Below are 17,105 nucleotides of genomic sequence, written 5' to 3'. Positions count from 1 at the left end.
GAAATGCCATAACAACATAAAGAAGGTAACATCAACGTATAAGATAAAGTAACCCATAAATTCGCAAGAATTCTCTCCTAAACTTCATTTTGATCAATTCTGGTTTAAATCCAACTAAAATATATTACAATTCAGCGTATGTAGTTCAACAAAGATGATCAATGAGCTATGTGTTAATGAACAAAGATACCGTGCCTGATGAGTCAGCACGGCTAGGTCCGTGGGTCAATGTTTGAAGTTTTCTATAAAATAAGCTAGATGACGAGATGGTTGTGCCCTTGGGAAGGGGTACTGGTTGGCGTCGGTCGGGGTTCGGGCCGATTGATGGCTCGCCTTGGGGACGTCGATCGATGACTTTCAAGGTTGGGACGTTCGCGGGCAGTAGGTGATGATGCTTTCCTACAAAAATGGTCTTTGTCGGGTGATTCCCGACTTTGGCCCCTCCGACGAGCAAGTCAGTAGTGGGTAGAATTGTTTTTTGCCCCCCCTTGCCGGAGGTCGACCGAGGGCTTTATACTATTGTACGAGGATCGGTAGCACGTCGATTCGACGTGGCTGTCGACCTTCGAGGGATGGGACAACACCTATAATCGGTCGCCGTCTCGGGGCATGCAAAGCCGCGTCAGACGGCACTGCCCCAAGCTCTCGGGATGAGACACGTGGAACAGATACGGTTCTAACGTGTGGCGTCATCCGGGGTCCCAAAATATGTCGTATCACCGTGGTAGAAGATAGCATTTTAATTCAACACCCAACGAACTTAAAATGCTTCCAGAAGTTGCAATGGCAAGCACTCGAGATGATCAATGAGCTATCGTGGTAGAAGATATCTCATCCTTTCTGAGAGTAAACATGCACAACCAATTCTGCAGTGACAAGCACAGGTAATTAATTCAACGCAGCTTCTTGGCCTATTCTTCTCACAAGTTACACCAGTGGCAAATCCAGACATCAAATCTAAGACCCTAACTTAGGGAGACACCGCAGAGGAACATAACCCAACATCCTTGCGGTTCTTTAAATCTCTCACATCTGTGCATGTCGTTTATCCAAAGTCGAACAGTGTGCACAGCTGCACTGCGCAAACACACAAAGAGAGACCTTTACATGAAAAAGCTGCACGAGCATTAACTCACACTTTTCCGTTCTTACAGTGTTGGATGGCTACCGCTACTGTTGTTGTCACTGTTGCCTGCCAGAGGACCTCCTCCTTCCAGGGATACACTTCCCTTTCACACCCCCACCTCTGCTCTCCTCAACCTCCAACTTGCCTGCTGCAATCCCAAGCCTTGAGATCCTGTCTCCACACCAAAGTACACATACGTATACACATGTATTAATCACTGGAGAAATGTCATGGATAAGTCTATTCTCTGACAGTGACTGTGGAGTTCAAAGTTGACGACGACCAAAACAACACCAAGGTTAAAGATTAACAGAGTAATCGAGGTAGACTCTTGATGCTTCAATTAATTATAATGATGTTCTTCTAAGGATTAATTTATTGATTAAACCAATGTTATTGGCCTCATAAATGTTTATAGAATGCCAGCTTCGTTGACTTATTGGAGTCAAAACCCTTTTTGGATGCATGCAAAGAAATGGGAATCCTTGGCGAGGTTGACTGGTAAGAGGTCAACTGATGGAGCAAGTAGGTGGTGGTTTATCCCAATGCAAAGACGAAGGATGAGAGGAAGTGTTGTTACCTTTCTTCGTTAAAGGAGGAGGATTTCTTGAGTGAAGGCTCGGTTGGAGCTCTGCTTCCTTCGACGATGCTCCCACTGAAGTACTCCTTGTCCTCCACCAGGGGGTGACACAGCCGGGGGTTCTCCGAGAAGCACCGGAGCTCGTCGTCCTCGATCCCCCGACTCGCCAGTCGACTCACCATCCCGCGGTGGCGCCCGCTGCCGCTACCACCACACGGGGCGGAGGAGGCGGAGGCAGTGGCCTTGCTTGTCCCGCTGCTGGGACAGCTCCTCCCCTTCAGCGCCGCCGATCCGCATGCGATGAGTCGGAGCAGGACCGAGTTCCGAGTCTGGCCCGGCTCGGCCGCCTGGTCGGTGTCCTCAGGCCGCCGCGAGGCTCCGCCGGCTCCGCCGGCAGCGTGGGTGGGAGGCTTGTCCGACGAGGTGGAGGACGGCGGGGAGGAATCGTCGAGCGGCAGCTCGGTGGGCGTCGTCCGGTGCTCGACTCGTTCGATCTCGTCCGTCGAAACGCCGCGGGAACAGCGAGTGTAACCGGTGCCGACCGTGGTGCGCTTACCGCGTCTCGCCTCCTCTTCCTCCGTCGCCTCGTCTTCCGACTGCTCATCCTCTTCTTCTTCGTCTTCTTCCAGTTCCACATGAAGTTTGTGGGAGATGGGGAGTGGTTTCGGCTGCCTGCCGTTTGCAGGAACATGCCGGAAACGTTCTGCAACACAAATCTGAAGGTGAGTTTCGTTGATCAAGTGGAAATACTCGATAAACAGCACCAAAAACAAGAAAGAATCGAGGGTGGGAAGAAACCGTAAGCCCCCGGGATGATCTCAGAGCCTTTCAGGACGTACTCGACGCCGTCGACGGGGTAGATGACGTCGTTCTCGGCCAAGTCGTTCCACACGTACCCATTCTTATAGCTCCTTTTTCACGTTCCACAATCGATCACAAGAAAAATATACGTCGATAGAGATTACCGCTCAGACCAATCAACGGACGTGGACGGAGATTACCTCTTGCAAGACCAGGAGAAGAGAGAAGGCATGCCTTTGCCTCTGAGAAGCGTCAGCCTTTCCATCACATCTGTAAGCAACAGAGAACAGGACGTCAAGTGAGAAGAAAGAGAGCAACGTGGAGGATGGGGGAGAAGGTAACCCCTGAGGCGAAGCTGTTGGTTGGGGAGGTGAGGAAGCTCGATGAAGTGAGGGTGCTCCAACTGGCCATTCCTGCTGAGGTAGTAGATGACCTGAACCTTCCTCTGTGGCCTCGTGAGCCTCTGCTGCTCCTGCTGCTGTGAGTAGCTCAGCCTGGCTCGGACCGGTGGGCTGGTTTCTCTGCTGCTCGTCCCCCTCCTCCCTCTTCCACCGCCGACCTCCATCTCCCCCCAGCACAACAAGAGCAGCAACTAAGTGAGGGGTTGCACCGAAGGGAAAAAGAGGACAAGGCGAGTAGAGGAAAGGAGGGGAATCCTGTCATGTACCAGTTGCCCACCCTCTGTTTCCCCCGCTAGACTGATCGGTGTGCCTCAGCGTACTTCACTGCAGCACTGTGCGCTTCTCTTTCCTTCTTCTCGTTGCAGGAGACTGGATTTGGTAATATGACCAACCTGCAAAGGATGATTTAATGCAGTATAATTCTTGTTTCTTCACTGCTCTTCAATTGCAAGAGCAACTCAGTGATTCTTCACCAGACAAACACTAACTAAGCAATGATCTTTGCCCTCTGTTCTTGTAATTGTTGTGTGAATTCAATTCAGTGAGAGTAAATTTAGGAAGACTATTGCAATAGAGCTATGACTGATTTCTGTGATTTTTTTTGTTGGTGCTTATACTCCCTCAGAAAAAAAAAGAAAAGAAAAGTGCATTCAGATGTAAACTATATATATGGTTTTTCACATATCTAATCTATCAAAGGTTGAAGATATTATATTTGTCCCCTAAATTTTAATATTGCATATCTATATCCAATAATTTTAATTTTGCAATTTAAATATCTAAAGTGCCTTATTATATTAACTAACTATTTGATCTTAAAATTTCTTATCTTTTAATGTAATTATTTGACCAACAAAGAAGACACAAAAGGTGGACCAAATTTGATTATTATTTTTTTCATGTGTGATTAATGATACCTACCTTATTAGGTCTCATTAATTAATAGTTAGATGTTTTAGCAATGACAATTATATTTTCTATTGATATCTTTATGATATAGAAAATATAATTTTCTGTTTCTGATTGATCCATTGTTACAAATTTTGTAATATGTAAACAAAGATGAAAACATTTAAGGATGGACTAAATATGTGTTTAGCATTAGGCGGATTGTCCGAAAAAATACTTTATTTTTTTTTTATTTTTTTTCCGGATGGTACCCTCTTTTCAAAAAATTTTAAACCATCACTCCTATTTCAAAAATCTCAAAAATACTCCTTAAAAATTGTTTATTATATTTTCCCAACCAAATCTAATTTTTTTTTATCAACTATTTACGGTGTTTGGTAGATTATTGTTTATCCATAAACATTATATAGTGTTTTTAAAAAATACTCTATAATATTTATGGATAAATATCAATCCATAAAATTTTTTTGGATTTGGATGGGAAAAAATGATATATTTTTTATTGGACATTTTTGGAACATTAGAAATATGAAGTGATGGTTTGAAAATTTTATAAAGGAGGAATACTATTCAAGAAAAAAAAAAAGGAATATTTTTTTTTTCCGTATATTCACCCTTTAGCATTCTCTATATTTTTATTAATTTTTTTTTATGTTTGCAGAAAGGTATGGAGTTCAAAATCCTTCCCAAAATAAGGGTGATTAGTTTTCTTATTCCTTTTTTATTTTGAATTTGCCAGTTTTTCTTCATGAGTTTATCATCACTGCTTTCCTTACGTTGCATTAATAGCCATTGATTCAAATATATATGAGGAGAGGCAGCAGCAGACGGCATGGGGCAAAAGCTTACTAGATCTTGACAATGCAGAATCCACAAGTTTCAGCGTGATTTAGGAGAAAGAAGGTGAAGCAAATCAGACTACGAGTGACAAGCAAAGCATGGGTCAGTCAGTTCTTGGTCGCATTGGATTCTGCAGATTTGATATCCGCAAGATGACACTCTGCTACTCTTTCCCCACCACCGGAACACTTTTGCCTTCACAGCCCAGGAAACAAGGGAGATCTTTTACTACTATTACTCTTGTGATTCATGATAGGAAAGAAGTATGGCCTTATCTACCTGCACTCTCTCTCTCTCCCCATACATTAAGTGAGTGTTCCAATCATTGTTTCTTATTGAGAATTCAAGATTCTGATATTGTTTCCCAGCTCTTAATGGGGTTTGACGATTCCAATTCAACTCTTCTAATGAAGATCCTCTCCCTGTATGGAATTGATGTGTGTGCCCTGGTGACCAGAAACAGTGCGACCATGCTGGGGAAGGTCCAAGGTTCATGGGTGATCATCAGAGAAGAAGACACAAATGTCTGACTCCAGAGACCTGAAAGTGACCAAGAATCTCTTTGGATCTGCCCAAAACTTGGTATGACATCTCCGAGGCAATAGAGTCCAAACACAAAAGCACTCAACACTTCTTTAGAGCAGCCCAGCCAAGAGGACAAGGAGAAAACACCAATACGATCATGTTGACATCGAACCAAGACACTGTCGAACACACTTTTTCTATCTCACACACTTCATCTCTGTTCCCCAGAAAACAACGTTTGCTCATCACATTCTGCAACATGACATGGTTCCTTTTCTCTCTCTCTCTCTCTCTCTCTCTCTCTCTCTCTCCCTGGGCTGCAAGGTTTCAAGTGTGGTGGTTCACCTGTGAAAGAGGCCAACGCAGAGAAACACAGTCAAAACATGGTTCACATGAACAACACTATGTTCTACAGATTGGGATGCAACCAAACTCAAAAGTGCAATAATTGTATGCATCATGGTACAATAATTGCACTTCATTCACTTATGCCACCATCTTTAATTGCCAGGAAACTCTTTTGGGCTACACCCAGCGGAGTGACTCAATGCATTCACTGGCGACTGTGCTTTGAGTTCTTGTGATGGTCTGATGAGATCGATGAATCTTCTTCTTCCCTCTGAGATTGTTATTTTAGACATGGATTAATGAACCTGTTAGAAGCTAAACAAGTCTTTAAGGAGGAGGAAGGCAGGTGGGGAAGCCCAAAGTGTAGACAGCTACAGCAACATAATCTTGCAGAATAATTTTTTGAATAAAAAAATAAAAAATCTGATAATATAGAAAAACACATGTAATTGGATAATATTGATTGTAGTGAGAAGAGGTTGACTGAGTATTTTGAATAAATATTAATAATAAATATACGATATATGTGTTAGAATTAAACTTGTTCGAGTGTCATAAAGAGATTCATTTCATAAAAAAAAAGGGTTTATCGTATCAATCAAGATAGAGATTTGTTATGTCAAGAAAAAAAAATAGATTAAAAGGATAAGTCAAATTGATTATTGGTTCTTGAAAAGATTTCTTGAAAGAGAATGATTCATCTTCAATACAATTAATATAATGTATCTTTGGGGATTATATAAATCTCATATATTGGGTCATGTAACAGATATAATTTCTAAAATTATAAAAAGAATTTTTTGAGAGAAATATAGATGATCGAAGCTTGTTCTACTCTTCCTCGATAACTCAAATCAATAATATTCAAATCATCCTAATATTAAATTGATATATATATATATATATATATATATATATATATATATATATATATATATATATATATATATATATATATATATATATATATATATATATATATATATATATATATATATGCTATGTTATTTTTTTATGTAATTATGTTAGCATGCATATTAAATATTTCATTAAATAGAAAAAAAATACATAGTAGAATATGATGGTGAAGTGTATACATGGATGTTTAGATTCCAATCCTTTAGATTCCTCTTGCTTGGCTGATGCCCCTCCTCTCTGTGTAGAGTCCCGTCGCCGGCTACGGCTCTTCCTTTGTGTGCACCGCGAGAGAGAAGGAGATGGCGGCGGGGAAGGGCGAGAGAGGAGCGACAGGAACGCTGCTCGTAAAGAGGCCGTGACCGCCCATGCGGCGGAGGACGAGCTTGACGGAGGATCTGGCGGCGGCTGCGGTGGCAGGGGAGGGGAAGAGAGGCGATTCTGATCCGTCGCCACCACAGGCTGCGGCTGCGGAAGTGATCACCGCAGCTTGAGCGAGTCGACGGGTCAGTTTTTTATGGCAGGTGGCCTTTGCAATCGCCGCCTCCGCCCTGGATTCAATGCCTTCGTCTATCGGTGCACAAAATTTTCTCTTGTTTGGATTTGATTTGAACTATTTGTTGCTTATTTCTTAGATATCCAGGAAGAAAGATTGGCTCTTTCTGGGTTTAAAATCGATCTTGATTGCATGATAACTGTTACATTGGTTTACGATGAATATAACGTCATTTTTCGTCAGATTAATCTGTCCACGATACAGAAGTCCTTTCCTGTTAAAAGCATTGTTTGGTGTGGACATTGCACTCACGATTGCTTTTGTTAACGATCTGTCAAAAACTTGACTTCAGAAATGCTTTCTTAAGGATTAGCTTGATAAGCCTCTTATTACTATTATGGAATCAAATCTTGGGCATAGAGGCTATTCATTGGAATATAAATCGCCCTAAATGTGTTTCTTAACTTGAAATTTCTTTACATCAAAAGGATACCAGAATAGCCTTCCGTTAAAACTATTTATTAGATCCAAGGACTTGATTGACAAACTTATAGTGGAAATTTGATGTGTGCACATTCTTGATGTCATTTAATTCTTTATAGACAATTAACGTACAAGTTAGTTTCCTATGAACACAGAGTTTTTTTTTATATATAAAGAACAACCAGTTCATTAATTTAACTATTTGGGATAGCTATATAGCTCTTTATTTGTCATCGAGCTCTATGCAAGATAATATCTCTAGTCGAATTGAAAGCATTCAAATCTTCTTTTTTTCTAGAAACTTTTCTTAGATCTCATGTCACTAATGTTAATCGAGTCACCTTATCTAATCACAATACATAAACATGAATATCTTTTAATATATCTTAGGCGAATGATTCTTTCTCGTTTTACTTGATGTGACGGTTATATTTAATTACTTTAAGATTGAATTTTTTTTCAAATCTTTTTTTAATAATTCTATGCATCTGCCTCAATATCATTATCTTAGTTACAAAATTTTCTGTGCATATTATTTTGTAATGTTTCTCGGGGAAAAAAAAATGTAAATGCATTGTTCAACTTTAAATGATTGTTAAATGCAACATTGTTACTTGTAAAGCTTTGGTGGCACTGGGTGTTTGTCTCATAGTAGAAAACTTCCCTCATTGAATAGCACTCCTCTGGTTTGGCAACATGAATTCAATTCATATTTAACTTACACACGATTTTAATAGCAAAAAATGCTACTTTATCAGGCTCTGGGAACCCAGGTTTTATGCCTCATACTAGAAATTTTCCACCAGTGAAGACCAGGCCCCCTGGCATTCAGGCACTACATGGATGGTTGGCAACTTAGTTTGTCTAACTTGTAATTTATGATTCCTTTTTACAGGGGTGGGAACAGTTATGTAGCCTTGAGTTCAGGCAATATAAAATGAACCAAGTTGAGTTGAAACATAAGATTCTGTTGACATCCATCAAGATTGATGGCACCTCATCAACAACTGTGGCAATGGTCAAACTGCTGTTGCTGCTTAGGCTGGGCAAGAGTCTATTTGTTCTTGGGTTCATATCGGTTCTTCAATATCACTGAAAGCCCCCCAGCTACCTCAAAAGGTTAACCCATCCATCTCTATTGTTCTTGTCATGCAAGCATGCCTGCTAAACTTTGGTGAATATCAGTTCTCCAATGTCACCGAAAGTCCCCAGCTACCTCAGAAGGTTGAAACCTGTCCATCTTTATTATTCTAATTCTCATGAAATGTAGCCATATGTTGTTCTGTCCATAAATGTGTACCTACAAATCCACTGAGATCTCTGGTTGGAAATTAATGTTGCTCTTTTTATTTCAGAGTGGAAATTAAAGAATGAAGGGAAAACAAAGCTGTTCCTGCTGCAAGTGGCACCGGCACGACGCTGAGTTGTCTATTACATGGTAAGGAAATGGACATCACTAGAATTTTGTACGGTGGTCTTTCATTGAGGATGTGTGTACCAGTTTTTGAACATAATCTTCCATCACCTTTTCAGCTGTGCAACACTGCAAGATTGGGGTTGACATTAATTCCACGTCTTTCTCTTATTATAGAGCTAGATGATCCACTAATGCATGGTTGCGATAGATGATCACTCTGATAGTTCAGTTTACCTTGTATGTATTTGATGCTAGTTGTCCACAAATATGTGGAGGTGGACAGTCTGCCTAGTGTGGTCCACTTTGAAAATGGACGAACATCTACCCTCACGGCCTCAAACTTGTTTCTCCAGTCAATTTTCACTGTTTCACTCGTTCTCCTTTTCTAATTACTTGCAGTTTCTTTATTGCCTGTTCTAAAGTGACTTCCCTTGGTTTCTATCAATATAGGTTTGCTTGTAAAATCTTGGAAAGCTTTCTGCAATGGGGGTTGATCCACTTCAGCTGGATCTCAAATAAGTTCTTCAAAGTGTTTGGTGGTAATCAGACCAATCCATGAAGTCATGATGCAGAGTGCAGTGCAGCAAAGTGTTTGGAAAGAGGAAGAATTTGGCTGCTGATCTCTCTACTGCTTAGTCCAGTAAGAATCTTAGACAAAAATAGCTGACCAACGGTAGCACTTTTTTATTATCAAGTGAGAGTAATAATCTATGGAAAATTAACTTGAAGCATCTAGTTATTTTTGGTGTAGGGTAGCACTTGCCATCATGTCAGGTCCAGAGAACAAGTAGGTGATGCATTAGTTTATTATGGATAATTGCATGAGAACTAACCTGACAAGTACTGATGTTCACCTCTGAGTTGTTGACATATATCATGCTTACCAAGTCCTCCAAAATTATTTGCTTCTCTTAATCTAACACATTGTTTCAGGCTAGAATGAGGACAAAAACCTGATTCATTAAATTAGGGCTATGATTACTGTAGAGTTGATGAATTACTTCCTATTTCTTGTAGATGCAAGAATAGTTTATGAGGACAACAACAGTAAGTTATAGTGTGTCTTTGTAGGACAAAAAAATTAAAGTTCTTCAATATATATATATATATATATATATATTTTTCCTTTTTTAAAGATTGATTCCGTTTCTTTCTCCTTGTTGATAACCCTTGTGGACAGGCTTGCATGGGTATGGGATAATGCCTTGGACAAATGATGTCTCTATTGCCAGCCACTCTCTCGGGCATCATCTTGTTGTCATCTCAAAGTTGGAAGGACCTGTCACTCCCTTCACCCTCTTATCACTCTAATTAGATCTGGTGACGCTCATAGCATCTTCATGAATACTGAATCATGATAATAAATCAAGCATGTTAAGCTGCATGCAAGATCAATTCTCTGTTATTAGTTCAATGCATCTGGCAAGATATCGGAATAATTCACTTAACTTAACGATATATTTTGAGCGAATTCTCGCGAAAAATCCCTCTTTCCATTTTTTTTTCCGCAGAATATTTTTTCTCTAAATTTTCCACAAGAGTTAAGCTTTTTTTTTTTTTTACAGAAATTCCTAAGTATTATTTTTCTCATATTTCTATTTTGATAGTTTGAGGGGCATTTTTTATGTGGGTAAAAGAAAGACTGACTGTGTATAGATTTTGTAAGCTTTTTTTCATGACATTTTGTAAGCCTTCGATCCAACAATTATTTCTTTGTTGTGCAGTATGATTGATGTGAAATAAGATTCTTGTAGTGGTGCATTTTAACGAGTATTTTTCAGATGTTGTAGCATTTTGTTGTTGTTGAATTAACGTCTAAAAATACAAGATTTCTTTTTCGTAATAGCATTTTGTTGGTGCATTTTAATGAGTATTTTTCAGATGTTATAGCATTTTGTTGTTGTTGAATTAACGTCTAAAAAGACAACATTTCCCTTTCGTAACAGTATTTTTATTTTCTTAAAAAGTGTTTCTGCTGCTGCAGCACATGAATCGGAAAACATTTCGAAGAAACACTCCCCAAGTGTTTTCGTGTTGCAGAGGGCAAACCTAGCTGGCACGTGTCGAGGAGCCCGTCCGGATAAGGTCTGATGGGAATCGTGTTTCCCCGGCACGTGTCCCACCACCCCACTCTCATCTTTATCCCTCCTCCTCCTCCTCCTTCCTCCGCCGCGATGATACCGAACAAAACCGCCGCTTTCGGCCCCCTTCACTTCTGCCACTACTAGTATGTGAGTACCCGTCTCCGTCGCCGCAGCGGATCGTTGATGGCGGATATCCCCTTGGCCGGGCTTCTCGACCTCCGCCTTTCCCCCGCCTCCTTCAAGGTCTCCCCTCCAGGTCCGCCGCCCCTCCCCCTCCGCCGCTCCTTCTCCGGGCCTCCGCCGGCCCCGACGACGACGAGGTCCAAGGTTGTTTCGCAGGCCCTATCGCGATCCACTATGGAGCTCTTCTCCACCACCGGTACTCGAGATTCCTTTCCCCTTTGCTAGTCCTCCTCCACTTCCTCTTCCACGATTCTTCCCTAAATCGGGGATCGTCGTCCTGGCTTTGACGCCTTACCACTCTTTGTTGTTTTTTTTTTTTTCTTCTGTTTCTTGATTGGGGATTTGATGGTGGTATCGGCAGAGTGCTCCGACGGCAGCGTCATCTTCCGTTTTGGTGATGCGACCGAAGCGAAGAGGGACGAGGTTGCTGATGTTGCTCCTTCTGAAAGCACCGTTCTGGAGAAAGATTTGGAAACGTTGGGGAAATCGGAAGCGAAAGATTCCGAGGAGAAAGGTTCTTGTGAGATAAACCAACAAAAAGCTGAAAGATACGATCTTGAGATGAAGGAATCAGAGTCGGTGGTGATAGGTGAAGTAAGAGATGAACGGTGGTCCGTTTCGGAGATTAGAGATCTGGGACTGGTTGAGACAGATCCAAATATGGATGACGGGATCTGTCTGAAGGAGAGTGTGATAGCCAGTGATGAAACAATTACTGCTGTGGAGACTGAGATGCAAGAAAAGCCCAGGGGGTTTGATGGTAATGAAGAACTGAAGAGGACAGTTGCAGAACTAAGTGAGGAGAGTTGCATCTCTGTTGTTGATGGTGTTGAATCTTTGATCGAAGATCAAGAAACAGATGTGAACTCTGTGGATGTTGGCAAAAGGATTAATGAAGATAAATATTCTGACGAGCTGACAAACAAATTAAAAGGAGGAGATGCTTCTGCCAATGATAAGGTAGCAGAAGATATTGATTTGGACATTCATGTTTCATCAGAAAGTCTGTTAGTTGAGACTCCTGACGAAAATTCTGATTCGTCTCTGGAAGCATCAGAAGTATATGTCGCTCCAGTTAATGACAATGAAATAGAAGTAAACTCTGTCTTTGAAACTTCGCCATTATCGATTGGTTCTGATATAGATGAGTCAAAGGATGAATCCGGTGATGGAACTACCATACTGGAGACACTAAAACACAGTGAAGAGAGAATATCTGACATGGATTTTGAATCCGGTAATGGAACTAACTTAGAAGAGACACTAAAACAAAGTGAAGAGGGAATCTATGACATGGACGTTGAGCTTAGAGATGACTACCCTGATAGAATCACCACTGAAGCAACTCAAGAACGTAATGAATTGAGAAGTCCTATGGATGTTGAGGTGGAAGATGATTCTAGTGGTGGCTTGCTGCAGCAGACTGGTCATATTGAAGCTGTAGAAATTCCAGTTCATGAGAGAGTTGAAATCATGGAAACTCAATTTGAAGGTTCTGAGGCTTCACGAGTGTCTAGTGCAGCCAAGGACATTACTGACATGGCTGTGGAATCAATCCCCTCTTGCGCAGAAGATCATGGGAACAGCGGTGATGTTGAAATCCTAGCCAGAGTAATCCCTCAACATCCTTGCTTAGTTCTTGTCTTATCTGTGAATTTTGTGAGAAATGAATATTTGAAAAAGAAACACCCTATACCCATTTATGAAATAGCCAGTTGAACACCTACCCCTTGATCTGGTCAAATGTTCTTACCCGTGCCAGTCACTCCTTGATGTGGTCGATTTGCTTTCCTGACCTCCTACCACAATTATTGCTAAAATACCATATTATTATTATTATTATTATTATAATATACTTGAGGGTTTTGGAAACATTAGCCAATACACCATGTAATTAGATGCAACAGGAACAAATAAATTACTGAATTTGATTTCTCCTGGTCTTGATATAAGGCTGATTTGGTAGTTCATTTTCTGCGATATTCTTCATATGAAATGCCTAGTGATCTTAAGGAAAGTGATTCATGATCAAAGAACATATTTCATACCTTTTATAACATCCAATATTTTTTCCTTTTTTAATGCCCACATGCGGTCACCGACTTTGCATGGATAGAATAGGATGTAAAGAAAAAGGATGGATAGCATAGGATGTCTTAGAATTTATAGCTAGTGCAATGTTGTTTTTAGTGTCAATGAGCTTGACTTCATGCCTGTTGTTTTAACATGTTATACTGAAGAAAATGATTCTTTTATTGAGACTTGTTGTTACAAAACTCCTGTTATGTTTATAGGCTGAAACTACTGAAGGGACCAGAGATGAAGAGAATGGTGAAGGTGCAGATTCTAATAGGTATGATAGTTTTCTCGTCTAACTTTGAACTGATGTAAAAATAGCACGTGTAATATTTTTCAGACTTGTGCATCATACACAACATGCTTTTGTCCATGGTTTACACTAATTTTATTCCTTTGTAGGGTGGACCATGTACCAGCAAGCTTACTTTTCTTGTCTTCAGGAGCTGCAATCTTGCCCCATCCTTCAAAGGTACTGAAGCAATTCCTGTTTATAATCTGAAACAAATACATTAGATAATCCTGCCATGCTTTTACTGGCTAAAAATGATTAACTCCTCTTGATCAGCATGTAGAACTCTTCAGACTGGCAACTGTATTCATTGTTTCATTATAAGATCAGATTCTGAATTTATAATCCTGATATTACTTCTATCATAGTTTGTGCTTTTCATTGTGTCCTTCATTCCTTTCATGATTTTCTGTTGAATGAAGCACCTTGCTGCAGAAATAAAGAGCTTGAGCTTTCTAAAAGACTATATACATGGAACAACAAACCTTGATTTATTTTTGCTGTTGAGCTCTGTTGAGGGCATGTCCCTGGATAATCCAAATGCCATGGCATTCAATGTGTGGGGTTGGAAGAGGGGGGGGGTGGGTCCAAACAAGTTTCCTTTGGCTTTTATTTCTCCCAACACCTCTAATTTACTTTTGATATTAAACATGTCATATATTATAATAATGATTGCACATTTCACTTCCTCATGAGCAGATATGGTTTCTATGCAAGAGGATTAATTCAATGCTTTAGTGCTAACATGATGATGGATAGCAAACCAAATTCTTTCGATTTTGTAGTAACCAATAGAGTGTTTGTATCAAGTAAATTGAAATTTGAAACAGCTGGAAATGTGTGTTTCTAAACTTTTGAAATGTTCTCATAGCTCTCATTTTCACCATTCTTGGTCTTCCATTAAGTTGTCTGTTTTACTTATTTATGTTATGTTTCAGAAAGGACAGCATTTAACTTTTCATATTATTTTACTTTACTATGTCTATGGTTTAAAAATATCCATGGTTAGTGATCTAAAATTAATAATGCCAGGCGTTGACAGGTGGTGAAGATGCTTATTTTGCGGCTTTGGATAGCTGGTTTGGTGTAGCTGATGGAGTAGGCCAGTGGTCGTTTGAAGGTGTTTCCTTGCTTTGCGCTTTGTCTATTTATTTGGTTACTGTCATAAATTTTATCACATTAGTTGACAGATTCCATTTGAATTGCTATATACTTTTCTTAACATTTCTTAAATGAATATAACCAACAGGATGTCTGGTCAGTTATTCAGGAAATTCATTTTGATAAGCTAACCTCAGGGTCCGAGTCTGAATCCGAAATGTATTATGTAAATCTCTGACCTCATTATTACCTGATAATTTTAATTGTCAGCCTGAGTATGAGTTGGTAACTGATGGATTTTTTTGAGGTAGTTACTTTATCACATTTCAAAGCGCGTTGCTCATCTTTCACCAAGATATTGTGGGGATAGTGTATTTAGTTACCAACTACAATTGAAGTCTTCTAGTGTGGTGTATCATAATTTTAATTTCAGTGGTGTATCATTATTTTAATTTCAAGGCTTCAACTAGAAAAAAGAAACATTATACTACATTATGCTATTCGAATAATTAAAACTCTGACACCATCTTCTTACATGTGCTAGACTTCTATGTCTGTTGTTCCCAAGTCCCAACTATGTTTGTACAAAACAACAGATGAAAATAAGACTTGTATCTGTGTCTGTAGATGGCCTTGCATGTATCTCTCGTTTTGTTTGCTTTATAGCGATTGAACTTCAGTCATTCAATCTTATGTTTTAGGAATCAATGCGGGGCTGTATGCCAGAGAACTGATGGAGAATTGTGTAAAGTTTGTCTCAAAATATGAAGGAACTAAACCAGATGAGATCCTGATCAAGAGTGCTGCTGAAGCAAGATCTCCAGGCTCATCTACAGTTTTGGTTGGTTATTTTGATGGAAAGGTGTGCATTCTCATACTTCTTGACATGTCGATAATATTATTTACTATTTCTACTACTGCAGCATCTGAGATGAATCTTATGTTCAGCAGCACGGAGAACTCGTTTAACAGTTTCCCATTTCTGCTATACAGGTCCTTCATGTAGCTAATATTGGAGATTCTGGATTTATCGTACTAAGGAATGGCACTGTTTTCAGAAGGTCTACTCCAATGGTTTATGGGTTTAACTTCCCTTTGCAGATTGAAAGGGGTGATGACCCTTCAAGGTACATAGAGGTATAATTATCTTCGCCTATCATTTTTTCTAAAACTTGAAATTCAGTGCATTAGTTTGCTTTTAGGAACTTCATCATCCTCATGCATTTTCTTGAATCATAGATGTACGAAATTGACTTGGATGAAGGGGATGTTATTGTGACTGCCACCGATGGACTATTTGACAATATATACGAACAAGAAATAGCAGCCATTGTATCCAAATCACTGCAAGCAAGTCTGAAGCCAAGGGTCAATCCAAAACTATTAACTTGTGTCCTAATGAACTTAGGTTTTTTATATTCTGATAAATAATGATGACGATGAGAACACTGACAAAAAAATTGACATTGCAGGAAATTGCAGAGTTCCTGGCAATGAGGGCACAGGAGGTGGGCAGATCAGCATCAGCTAGGAGTCCATTTGCAGATGCAGCCCTTGCAGCTGGATATCCTGGCTTCACAGGAGGTAAACTCGATGATGTGACTGTCGTGGTCTCCGTCCTACAGAGATCCAACCAATGACTTCATCAGCAAGTTCTCCTATCCAGTAAATTCCAGGTTTGCATTCTGGATTTTAATTCCTGGAATCCATCCGTGCAAAAGCAGAACAGAGCTTTTCATTCTTTGTAATCACAAATTTTGAGTTGAAGTGATTTGATACTCTTTGATCTTTCAGTCGTGCATCTCTTGTTGCCTTGTCCCTTTTTTGTTCATATGTCGTTAAAACTGCAACCTCAGTACAATCACAACGAAATCGTGATTATAATATGATTTGGAAAATAATCATTCATTTTAAGAGATCCATGAATCTTTGTGTGTGTGTGTGTGTGTGATGCTGATGTGTTCTCAAACAGTTTTGACCGATGTTTGTATAGGCTATGGATTAGATGACATGAGACATCAGATTCTTGAATCTTGATGACCTAGTGGTTACTTGTTTCTTTCTTTATGGAAAGGTAATGAGAGTTCTGATTGATTTAGTGTCTTCAAACTAATGGGAAGTCAGGGCATAGGAGGCATATCAGATTTGATCGCATGATCACTATTTGCTACTTTACAAATAGGCTGTGATTCTCTCAAGGTTAGGATAATCATGTTAAAATTATTCTAGCCCAAGTTTGACTTTTTATTTATCCTTTCCTTGTTTGACCATTGTCAGGATATATGTTGTGTTGGTTAAAACATTTTGACTAAATTATTGCAAGCATTTTTTCTGGATAATGTTTGATAAGTTAACCCTGATTAAATGGTCAAGTTATTCCTTTTCAATATAGGTTGGACTTGGTATCAAATTGTTTCTAGTTTTAACTGTGCACACCAATCCTCCTCAGATTCCACATTGATAGGATAGGAGCCTTGAGCACTGTAGATCACTTGAACTGAGATAAGAGAGTCAACATGGTCTCTTTT

The 17,105-nt window shown here is 39.8% G+C and overlaps 2 protein-coding genes across 2 annotated transcripts; one reads left to right on the top strand and one right to left on the bottom strand.

Moving 5' to 3' along the window:
• Window positions 1-903: 903 nt before the first annotated feature.
• Window positions 904-3,072, bottom strand: LOC135612170 (protein SOSEKI 2-like). The gene is made up of 5 exons (XM_065108060.1): window positions 2,850-3,072; window positions 2,708-2,777; window positions 2,505-2,617; window positions 1,707-2,409; window positions 904-1,297 (listed from the first exon to the last, which is right to left on the bottom strand). Exons 1-5 carry the CDS (start codon window positions 3,070-3,072, stop codon window positions 1,183-1,185), a joined length of 1,224 nt encoding a protein of 407 aa, XP_064964132.1. The 3' UTR covers window positions 904-1,182.
• A 4,971-nt stretch (window positions 3,073-8,043) lies between these two features.
• Window positions 8,044-16,493, top strand: LOC135610751 (probable protein phosphatase 2C BIPP2C1). The gene is made up of 13 exons (XM_065105646.1): window positions 8,044-8,648; window positions 8,780-8,862; window positions 9,292-9,481; window positions 10,022-10,161; window positions 10,826-11,304; window positions 11,470-12,719; window positions 13,403-13,461; window positions 13,587-13,656; window positions 14,509-14,596; window positions 15,279-15,439; window positions 15,571-15,714; window positions 15,817-15,945; window positions 16,050-16,493. The coding sequence occupies exons 5-13, from the start codon at window positions 11,109-11,111 to the stop codon at window positions 16,215-16,217; spliced, it is 2,265 nt and encodes a 754-aa protein (XP_064961718.1). The 5' UTR covers window positions 8,044-8,648; window positions 8,780-8,862; window positions 9,292-9,481; window positions 10,022-10,161; window positions 10,826-11,108; the 3' UTR covers window positions 16,218-16,493.
• The last annotated feature ends 612 nt before the right edge of the window (window positions 16,494-17,105 follow it).

The sequence above is a fragment of the Musa acuminata genome, chromosome BXJ1-2, assembly GCF_036884655.1.
Source record: "Musa acuminata AAA Group cultivar baxijiao chromosome BXJ1-2, Cavendish_Baxijiao_AAA, whole genome shotgun sequence".
NCBI lineage: Eukaryota > Viridiplantae > Streptophyta > Magnoliopsida > Zingiberales > Musaceae > Musa > Musa acuminata.
The sequence above is the reverse complement of the archived record's forward strand: the minus strand, read 5'-3'. Positions and strand labels throughout refer to the sequence as shown.